Genomic DNA, 15,844 nt, shown 5'->3' with positions numbered 1-15,844 from the left:
GTAAGTTTCACACAACGAATGTATTCACATATTTCAGCTTGGATGCACGATTAACGTTGGCCGCGAGGTGATGATCAAAAAAGTTAAATCTTGGCAAGGCCGTGTATGCGTGCGTCTGCGTGTGACCCAGGGCGTTTCATCAAGGCTGCGCAAGCCCATGTTTCCTCATACTTGCCAGAAGTTGCAATGTCTCACATGCCCCAACTGCTAGTTAACACGTCTTTGCCCAAGGTTTCATTGATGCACACGTGCCGTTTTACAGTTACGTGTTTAAACATAGTTCTTCTTGTTTCTGACTGACATGATTTGAGAACATGAACTTTACCATTTCCTGGTTTCCGTACATGTCAAAGCAGCAAAGATCATTTCAACTGCAAGCTGTTTAGAAGATTCAAATGGGTGCTTTGGAAATTGCATTTGTGACTGTGAGAAACTGGAGGGGTCACAGAAAGGTGGACGGACGTCATTAGAAATTTTCACGGCTCAAATGCAAATGTGCAGCTTCCTTGTTAGAAAGTAGAGCGGAGTGCAAAAAGTTCCAAAGCATTTGACAGTTGGACTTCTGCATTCAAAAGTTTAGAGAAATTCAAATTTAGTTCATTTCCAAATACGTAGTATATTGAAAGTAAAAAAAATCCACTGAAATGCATCGTATTCTTCTTTGCCCTTTGGATGACCTCTTCCACTATGACAATCGTATGAGTGAGCCCCTCAAAACACTTTCCCATTCCCAAGTCTTCCACCTTCCCTGTGAACTTCCATGGCAACGTTAAGTATGTGGCCAAGCGGTGGACACGCAGGCGCATTGTAGTGATCCTGCTGAGTCACACACACACAGACAAACGGCCGCAGGGAGGGATAGCGGTTGTACACACGTGTGTGCGTTCTGTGTTTGTGTGTCAGGGTGTTACTATTTGTCGGCAAAGGTCAGGCGCCACAGTTTGGGCGTGACCGCCTGTGTCCTGTCAGCACATCCAGCGTCCACAAAATGTCTCTCTCTTTCTTCTCCACCCTTCCTCGGAGCCAGGGTGTAACCAGGACTCCACTTGTCACTTATTCACATCTGTAACTAGCCAGGAAGGAGAAGGGGGGGGTTTCTTTGAGCGTGTGTGTGTGTGTGCGTTTTTTTCGCCATCGTGATAAGTCTACAAACCTGAGATTTGAGTCTTCACAGGTTCCAGGGTTTCCTGTATAGTAACTGAAATCTGAAACCTCTATGTGACTAAATAGTCCAAAAACCTTTTTACTGTACTCAACTCAAATAGTACTTCTTGTGTATTTATTTATCTACTTTTTATTTTCTACTACCTTTTTTGTAAAATAGACTGGTTACTTTTTTTCAACCCGGCAGATGATGACACAATGTGAAAAAGACAAAAATAGAGGATGCAGATGTCTTGATGGTGTTGTCACTGTGCCCCCCCCTCCCTCCACCCAGCCGTTTAACTCGACCCCAGCCAAGGTGTCATGGCACCAGCTCTTTGGTCTACTTGGCTCACGGCGCTACCGAGGGTTTACTTGGCCTGTCGATGTTGGGTTTCTGTGCCCGCACTTATGTCACGCCAGTGCAAACTAATCTCCAAAGTTGGTCAGGCCAAGAATTGGCGCTGCCTACTGTTTGGCAGCTTGACTATGGATGTGAGGACTTGTGACATTGTGACACAGGAAACGTGGACATGTAGTACAAAGCCATCAGTGCTTGCCTTTGTTTCTGCCTCGCTTTGTTTCTTGTGTTGGCGTGCTTGAATCACAAAGCGCATCACGCCCTTTCTTGATGAGCTTCGACAAATACAAAACAAATAAGTGTTCTGCCCTCGAGAGATTGTGACTGACAGCAGGCGGGTTTCTTACACAATAAAGCTGTCTGTTAGTTATTTCTGAAGACTGAGGAGGAAGCGTTACTCCCCACAGGGCGGGGAGGCGATTCAGTGAGACGCCACCCAGTACACACACACACAACACAACACACACACTCAAACAAATGTATCTATTTATATATATATATAGACAGACAGATATCTCACATATACATATCTTACAGCAAAATTAAAAAATTACAAATCATCACTAAAATTATGATGCATGAGCGATTTACTTATTATTCATATTTAGATGAGGAAAGTAGCTGAACACAATGGGAGTGTGATGTCGATGGAGTTAGAATTCAAGGTACGTAATGGTAGGTTGTGCTCGTTTGTCTGTCGGTGTGCATGTGCCGCTTTTTAGCAGAAGGCCAGACCACTTTGCAGAGTAACCATCATGTTTGAACAGCAAATTGAGCGAGCGGCAGGGAGTGGCGCCGGACAAAGGCCACCTGACGGGATTCCTGTCGCTGCACTCAAATAATTGTCAACTAACAGTCACATAAGCGTGAACGTGTTTCATGCAAGTCGTGACGTACAAATTCGCTAGGCTCACTGGCATCACCAGCAAGATCGTCTGCAGGCAGTTGGAGATGGTGAGATCGAGGGAATATGTTTATAATTCCCCCCCCAATGTTTTATTTTTTGGGGGGAATCAATGACGGGACCACTGCTAGCCAATTTCTCATTCCTGTATTACATAATTGAGCCTGCATTCATTTATTTATCATATTTATTGCTAGTTTTAATCAGACATTATGCAAGAATTGGAGCAAGCTTTTGTGGCTCTCGTAAAATAATGAGGAGGCCGGTTCTGGCACACGGGCCTTGAGTTTGACACCTGTAGTTTAAATCAAAGCCAGAGAAAGAAGTAGCAGTAGTGACATAAATCTGTTTTTTTAAGCACCATTTGGAAACTTGTATGATGTTCTCTGAAGTCCCTTTAAGCTTTTTGTGTACTTTGGACTGTGGTACATAGTGTTCCGTCTGAGTCACGTTTGACACAGAAACCCATTTCCAATGGCGGTACTTCATCCTGCACTGCAAGCCTTCCCTCTTTTAATTCTTCTCATGCAATGCTCCACTTATCATACTGACTGAGGCCACACCAATGTATGTTTAGAGTTGAAAAGCTCCTGCACTCGCATGTAAATCATGCGAGACGTAATCTCAGGTCTGCACAGTCATCACGTACAGAGCTGTGATGACAGATGCCAACGGCATAGTGTTTGAATAACTGATGTTGTCTAATATTTGGGGTAAACACTCAAGGTATGTCAATTTGATTAAGATTAAAGAGGTAAGAATTTCTCATGATGTGACACTTATGAGTGTCTCTCTACCTGTGAGCCAATCACAGAATACACCCGTCCTCTAAAACTAATGTGATGAGAATTGCAACCAGGGCAGAAAAGAAAACTACAATCAACCGGTGATAGCTCAAAATGAACCATTGATTTATCACATGATGAGCTGATAACATCTTAGCAGGTGCACTGTGGAACTAAAACAATTAGCTAAATGCATTAAAACTGTGGTTGTTTTAAGACTTCAAAATTATTTTTCAAGTGCAGACTACTTTTGCCTTCATAAGAATTTAGTAGAAACTATAGTCAGTAATATAAAAAGATAATGGCGGACATGCTGGACTTAAAACTCCTTGACTGTAATTTGACTTGCACAAAATGAACTTGATATAATTCAGAAACTTTTTTTTAAAAATGGAACGGTGGACATAACAGCTGGGCAGAAAGTGGTTTGCACATCTTCACACTTCTGAGGTCAGGGGTTCAAATGTGTTTGAATGTGCTCCCATATTTGATATTGCAATAAAAGTAGAAATAATTTCCCATAAATCATGTTGTGGCAGAAGTAAGGAACAAATCTTTATTCTATGACTGACTGCCAACAAGTGAGACAAAACAAAAGTCATCAAAGCTACAAAGACAATATGATGTAAAAGACACACAACTATACGCAACTACTGGTCCCAAGGTCCGCTACAATGTTAAAATAACAGAGAGCGCGCGCGCGCACGCACATCGCGTGGACCACCCCGCCTCGGTCCCGCCCAGCGGACCGACCCCACGGAGAAAACAGAGTGTGGATCATGTGACAGCAGCAGTTTCTACACGACACATCGAAGACACACACACACTGACAGACACACTAAGTGTAAGTCAGTGGATTTCGTTAAGTTAGGGAAGTTGTCGCCCTCAGCGCGTCGACACCACCGCGCGGAGTTGACGGACTTGTTCTCATGTCAGTGACGCCGCAGTAGAATCACTTTGCAGCGGACTAACGCGAAGAAAGTCGTTCCAAGTATCTCCAGCAAATAGACGGCTCCTGCTTCGTCTGAAAGGTGAGTTGATCATCATTCAATAACGAAAAAAACCAAAAGGGTTGACACTTGGTTTGCCTCGTTGACACACTATGAAGAAAGTTTAGTGTCATTAATTATAATTATAGCATTTATTTATTTGAGAGGCATGGAATTATAATTAAACGGCACTTTTGTCTGTTAAAGGTCTGTCTCACACATTGAAAAGTACGCTGTTTAATTTTATACTGGGGAAAAAATATATATTATTATGGTTCGATTCCCGGAGTGTAGCGTGTGCGCATTTGTCCTAAATGTGATAAGTGATTACAAGGGGGGGGGGGGGATCCATTCCTGGCATATGGTGTCTAAATTAAAATACTTTGTAGCTTCTTATGGGACGTTTTGTAATGGAATGCAAATGTAGCCAATTGGTTGCAAATGCGCACATGGGGTGAAGGACCGTAGGTTTGATTCCCAAGATGTACCAGTGGACCCTTTGAAGTCAAGTGTGTGATTACATTTATTCAGTCTGTATGATCCATTAATTCTCATCAATTATATTTGTGTGTAACAACAGCATGAGAAATATTCAAAGATGTCAATTACAGATACATCTGGGCAGTTGTGAGTGTGAGTCGGGTTGTTTGAAATGCAGTTCCCTCGCTTTCCTGCCCTGATTGTTCAGAGTGTGCTGGAAAGCATGAAGCTCTTTAATGATGCCATTTGAGGTGATTATGATGCCAAACTAGTAACGTAGACAGACTGGGGGTGACAGCTGAGTACACGATGTGAGGTGACAGGTGTGTGAGTCACACCTGATGCGCTGCGTTACCCCCCGCATCCTCTCATCGAGGCCCGTCCCTCCATCCCCCTGGCTGTGTGTCTCTCCACGTTTCCTGTGCTTTGTTTCAAGGCTGAGGCTTGCGTCACACATTCCTCTTGGCATATGAAGCCCTCATCCTGTTTAGAGGCCAACGAGCGAAAAGCGAGGGAGGAGAAAGGGATGTGGACATGGGGGGCGGATGAGTGGAACGGGGGCAACCTCAAGCTTCTTTGTCTGACTTCATAGTCCTTTGTGAGCACTGGTGGAAGCTTTAAGGAAAGTTATTTATGATTATTTGGACACTAGTTTGTCTCAAGGGCCAACCCCCCCACCTCCACCACCCCCAATACATCCACCCACCCCTGCGCCTCTTTCCCTGAATCAACATGCTGATGTTATCTGGTGGAACAAAATGCGTAAGAGTGCGCACACACACACACACACACACACTGCTCAAAGGGCACGTCTTGTGAAGCACAAGAGCTAAACATTAAACTGGTGGCTGCTGGATAGTTGGTCTTCCTCTGGGAAGAAGCCGAAGAGGTGAGCACACACAGACGGGCCGTAAAACGAAACGCGAACAGGCTGTTACACAAGCCCTGCGTCTCAACCACCGGATCTGTCTCTTCCCGCCTCCCACAAGCACACACAACAGACACACACTCACACTCTTCTACACGCACACACACCACCTCCCCTTGAGGTTCATTGAGGTTTTGTCATATTTGCTTCCTTGTTTCTTCCAGTTTGACATAGTTTAGGTTAGTGTGGCTGTTTTCTGTTTTTCTTCCATTCGCCTTCTCCTATTATTTAGGTAGGGAGATGAAGTGTTTTTTTTTCGGGGGGCAGTGAGACAGGAAACCACAGGCCCCCAGCAGCAGCCCCCCCGCCTCCCTCCCCTTGTTCCCTTCTCTTTCTCTGGCTTCCCTCTCTTCTTTAGCGCCCTCAACCCATCACGCCGTGTGGAAATAATAACAGTGCAAGGGCTTCCGCTGCTCTCTGGAAAGCTTCACCTTTCCGCAGAGTGCACGGTGTCTTCGTATGTCAGCTGTAGCATGTCTTTTAGTGTGCGTGCGTGTGTGTGTGTGTAATGATAGATTTTGGTTCATCTTTCCTGACTGATGGCCTCCTTGTGTCTGGTTCTCCAGAGACTCTCGTTGTGCAAGAGATGGGCTCTGTGCTGGTGTGAATGAGCACTGGAGTGATGATGAACAGGGTTAATAATGGAGATGATCATAATGATGGAGCGCAAGCTCATCGGTGCATGTTGATGTCATCTATCGGAATTTGAACGTAACAGTGGGAATCTGAAAACACGTCCATGGATTTTAAAGAAATACTAGTAAACATTTTTGTCAAAACTTACTGTTTCCATGTATGTGCTACTAACCGTTCTCTGTTAAATGTTTGGGCATGCAGAAGTATGTCACTGTCAAAACATTAACGGCTGAACACAGTAGAAGCCACTGGAGAAGTACATATTTCCTACAAGGGCACTACATCCAGCAGTAAGATGCCACCTACTGGCCTGGCAGTGTCACTTCAAATGATTGTCGATCATTTTGACTACACCGTTTTGGAAGATGAATGAATAGCAAAAAAAATCTTGACCAGGTTGTTGGCATATAAACATCAAAGTTCAACTTCATGGTGGTGTAAATGAAAACAACTCTGATATTAGCTCATCACCTTGATGAATCATGCAGTTAGCATTCTAATCAGTCGGCACTAATCAGTTCCGTCCCGTAAGGCTAAGAGGGGTGGATTGGAGGAGGGGGGGTAAAGTAGGAATGAGCTCAGAGTGGAAATGAGTCCGTAAAGACTGAGAAGTCGAAAAAGAATGTGGAGAAATGTGAGTTGTGGCGTGTTTCTTGGACAAAGCTGTCGTCTGGAGGTTTGCGCTCTCTCTGGTGATCTCATCATCTCCAGCAGTTTTGCCATTAGAGCGTGCACGCGCAAAGCCCCCTGTGCGTGTATGCACGCGTGTGTGTCTATGTCTGTGTGTGTGCACGCATGAGCATGTGTTCATGTCTGTTATAATTTAAGCTTTTAGTGATTTAATGTGTGTATTCTGTTGAGCAAGCAGAAACGTGGTGTGTGGTTGTGTGCATGCATGCGAGTGTGTGCGTATGTGCACGCGTGTGGTTAAGTCGGTAGCCAGGGACTCCAAGCCACAATATTTTCCCCCCTCAGTCATGTTGTTCTTTATCATTCATGGAGCGAGAGGAAAGAGGAGAGCGTGCGGTGCCGATAGATAGGAAGCGAGCGATGTAGAAGAAGACAAGTTTCGAGAAGAGATGAAGTTAAAGTGGGCGCTGTCTTGCGAGGTTGGGCACACAGTAGCGCCACTGACCTAAAAGGACAATATTTGCCAACCACACTCTCCATGCACAAACACACACATCAAGAGTGCACAGGTAGTCGACTTTTATTTACAAAGTAGGTGCAGCACACACTGGCACCTCAGCTTCGAGTGTGCTTTGTGTTGTATAATTTCCAGCAGGTCAACTTGAGCCGCATGCAAAAAGCCTGCTTTATACAATGCCCGACAATAAAAGTAGGTCAGCCGAGCAAATTAGTTACCCATGCACAGACTTATGATCTCTAGTAGAAGAGTTGAATCGCAAATAATGTTGTGTTTTTATTGACACCCTCAGAAAGGCATCCATTTAGTTAATTCTTGTGGTTTTAATTGTGGTTTAGATCTGTTTGGAGTATTTTGGCCCGCTCCTCTCACTTGTCAGTGTTAAGATTGCCTATTGTCTCTTTCGACTTGTATAACAGTGAAGAATGTTCAAATGTCACAGCCTGTAAGTGTTGGCACCTGGAACAGATCAATTCTATTTCCAATGCGAAAATTCACTTTAAATGTGGCAAGGCAAGGTAGCTTTATTTGTATAGCGCATTTCAACTCGACAAGTTGTAGGTCAACCAGTATTCCATTTTCAAAGCCCCATTAGATTGCGCAAGAGGGGCTAATATGTGGTGGCAAGTGTGAATGTTACCTCCTACTTCAGCATTTCTTGGCTGACCTTAATTGCTGAATCTCTTTAAATGTTTCTTACATGTGACTCTGAGACACAAATATTACCAAATGATTCTTTTGCTGCAAATCTTGGTACTCCCTTCGCTGGATGTGATTATTTTGTAGGCTTACCAGGCTGACTGTCACTTTCACTTGATGTTGCATCGTTCAAATCTTGCATGTATCAAATTGTCCACTTCCCTTTTTCAGACGGGTCTGCTTTTTGATACATCCTTAGAGAAGAGATTGTCCCTCATCAAGCAGTAACTTACCACATGTTCTCGAAGATGATCATAATCAATATTAATAATTTACATTCAAAATTACTTCAGTATCTTTGGACCTAAAGGCTCTCACCTTAGTAAATGAAAATAATATGCAGAAAAGTGAGCATCTGTGTGTGGCCTTGTATCTGCCAACATCAATTTGTTGTGTGCCTTGCTGCATGTTCTGACAAGAAGATTGAACTCTCTGAGCATAAATCAACCTCGGAGGACATGAAATGTGAGGGGAAATGTTTGACTGTGTCTTTTGAGGAGTTTCAGAAATTTAGAGCGCTCGGGAGAGATTTTGCCACTGTAATTTTGGGAACAGCTTGACACACTAAGTCACTTTAGAATTGATGTCACATTGAAAGATAGGTTGGACGATACCTTGAGGCCATCAAAAAACAATGTCAACCAAGGCCAATGTCAGTGACACAAAAACTGGCAAAAAAATCTTTCCAGAAAGAAGTGTACAATATTTTATAGGCCTTTTCCCCCCGGGGGGAAGCTTGAAATAATATTTATGTCGTTAGTTATATAAAAGGGTTCAGCCAAAGTGATTTTTTTCTGCAACATAGCGTTTCCATATCTGTGCTTGTATGAAAACAGCAGGCAAAAAATAAAAAGCAGCATATATATTGTTGGCATGAAACTATTTCCTCATTGCTAAAATCACAGTAGGCCTGAGCGTTGTCCAAACAGTCGGAAGGGGAGAAGTTACGCCGCAAAACGTCTGTTTGTGCTCCTAACGTCACCTGATTGGCAAGCACAAAAGCACAACTGCTTGACCTGCAGTTGAACTACAACACAATACAAACCCGCTTTAGAACGCAGAGCCACACACGCACGCACGCCGGCCACACCTGACTGCTCGTTCTTTTGTGTTTCTGTGGAACCGCGCCATGGGCGAGTCCTCTGTCGTCATGTTCACACCCTTCCTGACCCGGCGGGCAAAGCTTCCCGCTCTCCCATTGGTCTGTTGGCCATCTGGACTCCCGGTGTGTCTGTTTGCGTGTGTCTGTTTTGGAAGGGCGTGAGGGCCTGTGTTCTTGTGTCCCATTTGTTAATAATTAAAGGCTAACTTGTCTCCTGACTGTCGACTTTGATCGGGTCACGCACATGCACACACGCAAACACACACAACTGCTTTAAGGTAAATTCTCTCAGTACAGGTCATGTTAGCTAAAGGCTCTAGTGAATACACACACACACTTATTGAGGAACAGTCATTGTGGTTACACCTGGTGTTTGTGTGTGTGTCTCCATTACAATGGATGCAGGCAGTGGAGCAAACCAAGAAAGGAACTGGTGTTTGTGAGTTGTTAAAAACTTTGAGAGGAAGAGGATACAGCAAATAGGTTAATAAACAAGATCCATAAACAGCAGAATTGATAAGAAGCCATCAGAGTTTCTTTAGAATTAAAAGAAAGAGTAATAATATATAATGCTTTCATTTTACTTAGTAGAAAAATAACTGTAAAGTTTGATCTTCATCTCTTCTGAATGCATTTCATATTTATGTCTACAGCATGAAAATATAGTCATATTTCATATCCATATCTTCCATAGAAAGGAAGTCAGTTGAACTCAAAATTTCAAGTTAACAAACTGAGAAAAAAAAATAAGTTGGGGAATTTAACACAATATTTTAATTGCATCTAAGAAACTTATTTGGGGAAATTATGAGGATGATCAAGTGGACTCTCAGATTTCAACCCCCGACCTTAGAACCATTCTTCCGTCCACCGTTCTGTTCATATAATATTAAATGTCATATCATTTCCTTTATTGATGCTAAGCATGCTGTGTGTTATGCTTTATAGGATTTCGGCCATTGCAGCCATGTTGATGTATGATTACCCCCTGAAGACAGACATGGAGACGGTAAGCCACATGTGTGTGCGTGTGTGTGTGTGCGTGTCTCATGCCTGAGCATGTTTTGATGCCATGTAGTCAGCACATAGCGACCCGCACTCATGCTACGTGTCGAGACAGCCCAGTTCCCACATTCCGACTCTTCCTGGACAAACAGTACGTTACAGTACAGTGGCCATTTGCATACAATGGCCGCGCACGCCGTCATTCAGGAGGCTAATCAACACCGGTTCTGACAGACATTCCCAAGCAAAGCTGTGCTGACATTCTTGGCGGCCTGTAGTTGTTTGGAAGGTAGAAGCTTGTTTTCGCCGGCATGAGCGGAAATGTTCATCTTTGCTCTTTTGTCCCCTTTCCCTTCTCCTGCATCCTCTCCTCTTTTCTTTCACAGTCATTCTACTCATCGCTAGTGAAAACGCCGGAGCCGTACGGCGTCATCTTCTCCCATCCGGCCCACCTCTACCACCACAGCCACATGCAGGCTCTGGCTCAGTCTCACGCCGCCAGCAACCCATCGCACGCTCAGCTGGAGCCTGTTGATTTGTCCGTGAGCAAGCGCTCGTCCTCCTCCGCCACCTCCACCTCGTCGTCCCCTCACTGCTCGTCCGCCTCTTCACCGGCCTCCTCACGAAGCACCCCACCATCCCCTTTCAGCACTGCCAGCCGCGTCTCCCCGCGCTGCTCCCCCCAATTGACCCAGCGGCACCCCTCGCCGTCCCACAATCTCCCGCCGCACGCCACCTCGCTGTCGTACCCCAGCATGGTGGCTCCTATGATGGGCGCGGGCTCGGGCGTCATCCAGAGCTCAGGGGTCATGGTGTCTCCAGTCATGGTGCCTCTGTCTGTCCTGTACCCCTCCCCTCTCCACTTGCACCAGCCCATAATGGTGAGCCCACCTCTTACGACAGACGAGGACCATCATCACCATCATCGTCATCACCATCGGAGCAGAGAGCACAAAACAGGTGGGCCCTCAATTGTTGCTTTTGTTTCTTCAACAGACTCCAAAACAAAATGCACAGTCATTTTTTCATTTATTTTCTATTTTGCTTCCTGCAAAACAAAAACAACAAAAAAATCGTGTCACAAATCAAATCACAATAATCACATTTATCATTTCAGAACATGTTTATATCTTCATTTCTTAAATTGGACATGTGTTAACTGTAACCCTGGCGAGAGACTTGACTTTGACTTTGTGCACAGTTCAATCCACAAAGTCATTGGGTGGGCGGGGCGATGCCCACGACTTGCACAAGCTAATCAAAACCGAGCCTCGTCCTGAGCTCATCCATGAGCACCACAGCAGCCACGACATGAAGTCATCGGTCATCAGGATACCGCACGGATTTGAGTAAGTTTTACACTTGTATAACCATACTTAATCATTTTTTTGTGCTCAGGCGAAAGAAATAAAAGTATTAGAATGGTTACTTGTTAAATCTGCTATCATACAAACATACATGGGCACAAAAACATGAGGAAACTTTGTAAACACAAAAGTTTCATATTTGATTATATTGACGATGGATGGATACAAAGAAATTCAAAGTGCAGCATTGAGGAGGTATTTCAACAAAATCAAGCTCAACAATAAAAGGATCATTAAGATGTTGCAGGTCAATTAATGTTTAATTATGCAACCGTAATATTGTATACATGATGGCAAACGTTTTTGTAGTAGAAGTTTATTCTTCAAACGATTATGGATGTGAACAGGTGATACAATGGATATTCCAAATTCTTTCGCTGCACCATTTATTATTGAACTTCCAGGCACCGAGGTCGTTTGGTATGAGTCTCCATGCGCCGAGGCGGCTTTACAAGTTTACATCAGCCATCCGAATCCTGTCGCCGCCACTCTTCCACTTCCTGTTCTGTCTTTCGTAACAACCTCCCCCCTCCTTTTCGCTTCCTGTGTTTTTTTTAGCGCTCGTCGTCTGGCATCTGCAGGTCCCGCATCTATTCTTCTGCTTCTCCTATCGCTCATCTGTGCTTATTCCTCGGCCTTTCATCCGCCATTTAATGGGCAAGTGTCGTCAGGTAGTTATTGGCATAGTTTGGAAGTCATCGAGGATAAGCGGTTGGGACGATGAATGTCAATGTGCCAAGTGTGGCTGTGGGTGTGGCCAGTGCTGTCATCACCTCACAAAATATAGGTCACGTTGGCTCCCCACTGTGTGTGTGTGTGTGTGTGTTGTGCGCAACTAAGCATTCCTTTGCAGTGGACCGATGTGAAAGATTCATATTTCAGCACCTTGCGTCTGCTTTCAACCACCGCTTTATCACACCGCTGTATACACATGCACGTATGCACACACACGTACTCACACGTACTCATACACGCAAGTGTTAAAAAAAAAAAAAAGTTCAGTCAGTGTGTAACATCACGGAACTGTCATCAAATCTGATGAGACTTGAGGTGTGTGAGCAGTTTTGTGCCACTAAAATACAATGTTTCTGTATTTTTCATTGGAATGAGTGCTACACAGTATCTCAAGTAGGATTTTAAATAGGTGGAACGGTTTGGTAAATCTCCCCAAAACTTTCAGAAGTTACAAGTTTTTTTTTTAGATATTCAATTATGAACCCACATTTGAATGAACTTAACAATAATAATTCAAAAATTATTATTATTAAGAAACTTAATCCTTATGATTGCCCCTTTCTCGTTAATCAACGAATGTAGTTGACTTTTGCACAGTACTTGGCCTATTTTTAGACTATTCAGAGACAAAAAAGTGATGAAACAAAACCAAAAGGTGTGGTGAACTGGAAAAAGCTGGAGATGTTTTTCAACGTTATTATTGCGCGGGAGGGTTACTGCCGCTGCCAAAATAACAGTTCACTTGTGTGATTTCAACATTTCGCAAAGAAGATGACACAGACGCCTCCTGCTGGTTGAACCTCTAACATGATCCATTCTCTTCTCGCTGTGCTTTCAGGGGCAACAACCCGTCAGTTATTGTCCATTCAGCCGCTCAGCATCCTCTCCCTGCTGAATCTCCAGACTCACTGAAGAAGAGAAGAATCCACCGCTGCGATTTCTCCGGTTGCAACAAAGTCTACACAAAGAGTTCGCACCTCAAAGCGCACCGCAGGACGCACACAGGTCAGATACTTCACTTTGTGGGTTCCTGGGACTAGAAAAAGTATACATTGCACGGCAGTACCACTGAGAATCACAACCACAATCATAAAATGCAGCTAGTTGTCAATAACTGGACAGAACAAATAAGTTACACAGCCCATTAAAGTATAAAGATGGATGCAAATAGCAATGCTGCTGTTTTGGCTAGCGAAGGGGGTTAAAAGGGCTCAGAAAGTAGCTGTGAGATTTTTGCAATGTGAAGTGCGTACCTTGGCTCAGTGAAGCTTGACAAACTATGCATTTGATTGTGCTACAGAACTGCTCAAGCATTTTTTCGTTCTTTGAACCGTGAACGTGTTTGTGTGCTCATGCAGGTGAGAAACCGTACAAGTGCATGTGGGAAGGCTGCACGTGGAAGTTCGCCCGGTCGGACGAGCTGACCCGCCACTTTCGCAAGCACACGGGAGTCAAACCTTTCCAATGTCCCGACTGCGAGCGCAGCTTTTCCCGCTCCGACCACTTGGCCTTGCACAAAAAGCGCCACCTCCTGGTGTGAAACTCCAGCTCAGGACAACTTGATTAAAACCTGGTGTTGAAGTCAACGTTGGACTATACCACTTTGACTTTGGGGCGAGTGGGGTATAAATATTGGACTCCAATGTATGGATTAGGGCAAGCTTTGACGCTTTCACCTCTTTGACCTGAATATGAGCTGGGATCCTACTGCTACTCATACAGACCTTCGAATCATTCACCGCGTGTTGCCATTCCAATTTAGGGATCCAGACATTTTCACTTTTCAAATGGATTGCAACATCTCAGCTGGTTTGAGAGTGCTTACCCCTTGTGGCTTTATAAAACACACATATGGAAAGCCCTTTGGACCTTTATTCTGTAGGCCTTGAGGTCCATGTACAAGTAAACGGGTGATGGCAAAATGAAGCTTCAAATTTGCTTCATGAACCAGTTGTATTTTTTGATTGTTGAACTGAGAGTACCATCTCGAGGACTCAAAAAATACAGCAACTGTTTCATAAAGCAAATTTGAAGTTTCATTTCCTATCACTTCCTTTGGGCATAAATTCAACATGCTACGAGAGCACGTCATTGTCTTACTAGTGAGTACATGGACCTTAAACTGGATAACAAAGTTATGGACCAAATGCTCAGTACTTTCCACACACACATGAACAAATTTTAGTCAAATCTAACACTTTTTTTTAAATTGCCTTCAAGGGCCAATGAAATGTGAAATTTCCACATTGTATCACATCACACGTATTTGTCAGCAATGTGGCTAACTCAGCTAATGCTAATCCCCAAATTGAAACAGCACACACCTCATCTGCTTCTAAAAGCTTGAACAATGCCTTCTCTTATGTGCACACTTTAATGGAACACAATGCAAGAAAGATGCACTTAATCTGGGTTAGAAAGTATTTTGATGGATTTTATTCAGAAATGTGAACATTGCTGCACTTGGGGCATTACTGTTTCGGTGAGGACATAATATTGAGTGCAGCAAAATATCTCATTTCTTTATCAAGCTTATACAGTACAGTACAGTATATTTATATTATGGTCTGTTTGAAAGGGATGTGATGAAATGTAAATGTAAGTTTTTATCTTGAGACACTTTTATTTGGGAAAATGTCAACGTTTAAGGCAAGGAACCGAACAGAACTTGTTTGCTTTCAATATTTCTGCATTCCAAAATAATTCCAGTTTTCTCTCATTTGGCTAGGCCTTCTTTACAGCCGCCTGAGAACAAAGAGAAAAACAATTTCTGTGTGTTCATGTCTCCATGCAGTGTGCACTTTAAAATTCAAAACAGCATTCCCAAAGGCATACATTTATCCACTCATAAACTAAACATACTCGAATGTAGCGGCTCAACAAATCAGCGTTTTTCAGTTTTTTGCTTGTAAAGGTTTTTGTGTCTGCAAATATAAGTTGTAATATATATTATATTCATTTATATTTTATAATTGCTAGACTGAAAGGGCAAATACAGGTTTTTATTAAGCATGATTTTGATACTCATAATAATGAAAAATATTACACATTTCTGCAATGTTGTGTCTATCATGAACCTTATCTCTTTTTAATCTATTTTGGTAATTCAAAGGGAATGTGTTAAACTGTGAACATAACTGTACAGATCTGTCTGCAATTTCTTTTAAAACAGAATATACATACCATTTAATAAACTTATTGATACTATTTTCAGAATTGTGCGCATTCTGTTTGTTTGCTCTATGGTAATTCAAAAATATGAGTCCAGTTATTCATGGAATCAATATTTGAGGAGTAGGTTTGAAGAATCACTAAATATCTACAGTACTGTAAAAATATTAATAACCATGTGCTATTATTGTTGATTAATTGGATTAGATTTGAATTACTAGTACAGGCTATTTATCACTTTACATCGTTTCCGGGATCAATTAAAATGAAAAGATTGGGCTCGTCCGGGATTTGAACCCGGGACCTCTCGCACCCTAAGCGAGAATCATACCCCTAGACCAACGAGCCGCATGTCGGCGTGAAATTTAAACTTGGTGAAAGCAAACCTAAAG

The 15,844-nt window shown here is 43.2% G+C and overlaps 1 protein-coding gene and 1 non-coding gene across 2 annotated transcripts; one reads left to right on the top strand and one right to left on the bottom strand.

The window, feature by feature from the left end:
• The first annotated feature begins 3,954 nt into the window (after positions 1-3,954).
• On the top strand, positions 3,955-15,497 carry klf3 (Kruppel like factor 3 (basic)). The gene is made up of 6 exons (XM_088373859.1): positions 3,955-4,224; positions 10,123-10,183; positions 10,566-11,139; positions 11,381-11,528; positions 13,120-13,286; positions 13,640-15,497. Exons 2-6 carry the CDS (start codon positions 10,142-10,144, stop codon positions 13,819-13,821), a joined length of 1,113 nt encoding a protein of 370 aa, XP_088229985.1. The 5' UTR covers positions 3,955-4,224; positions 10,123-10,141; the 3' UTR covers positions 13,822-15,497.
• A 231-nt stretch (positions 15,498-15,728) lies between these two features.
• On the bottom strand, positions 15,729-15,800 carry trnap-agg (transfer RNA proline (anticodon AGG)). The gene has a single exon. It is a non-coding gene; the product is annotated as a tRNA-Pro (tRNA).
• Positions 15,801-15,844: the final 44 nt, after the last annotated feature.

Source organism: Syngnathus floridae, chromosome 4, assembly GCF_059516105.1.
Source record: "Syngnathus floridae isolate MCC-2025c chromosome 4, RoL_Sflo_1.0, whole genome shotgun sequence".
In the NCBI taxonomy this organism is placed as follows: Eukaryota; Metazoa; Chordata; class Actinopteri; order Syngnathiformes; family Syngnathidae; genus Syngnathus; species Syngnathus floridae.
This window is presented reverse-complemented; position numbering and strand designations above follow the sequence as displayed.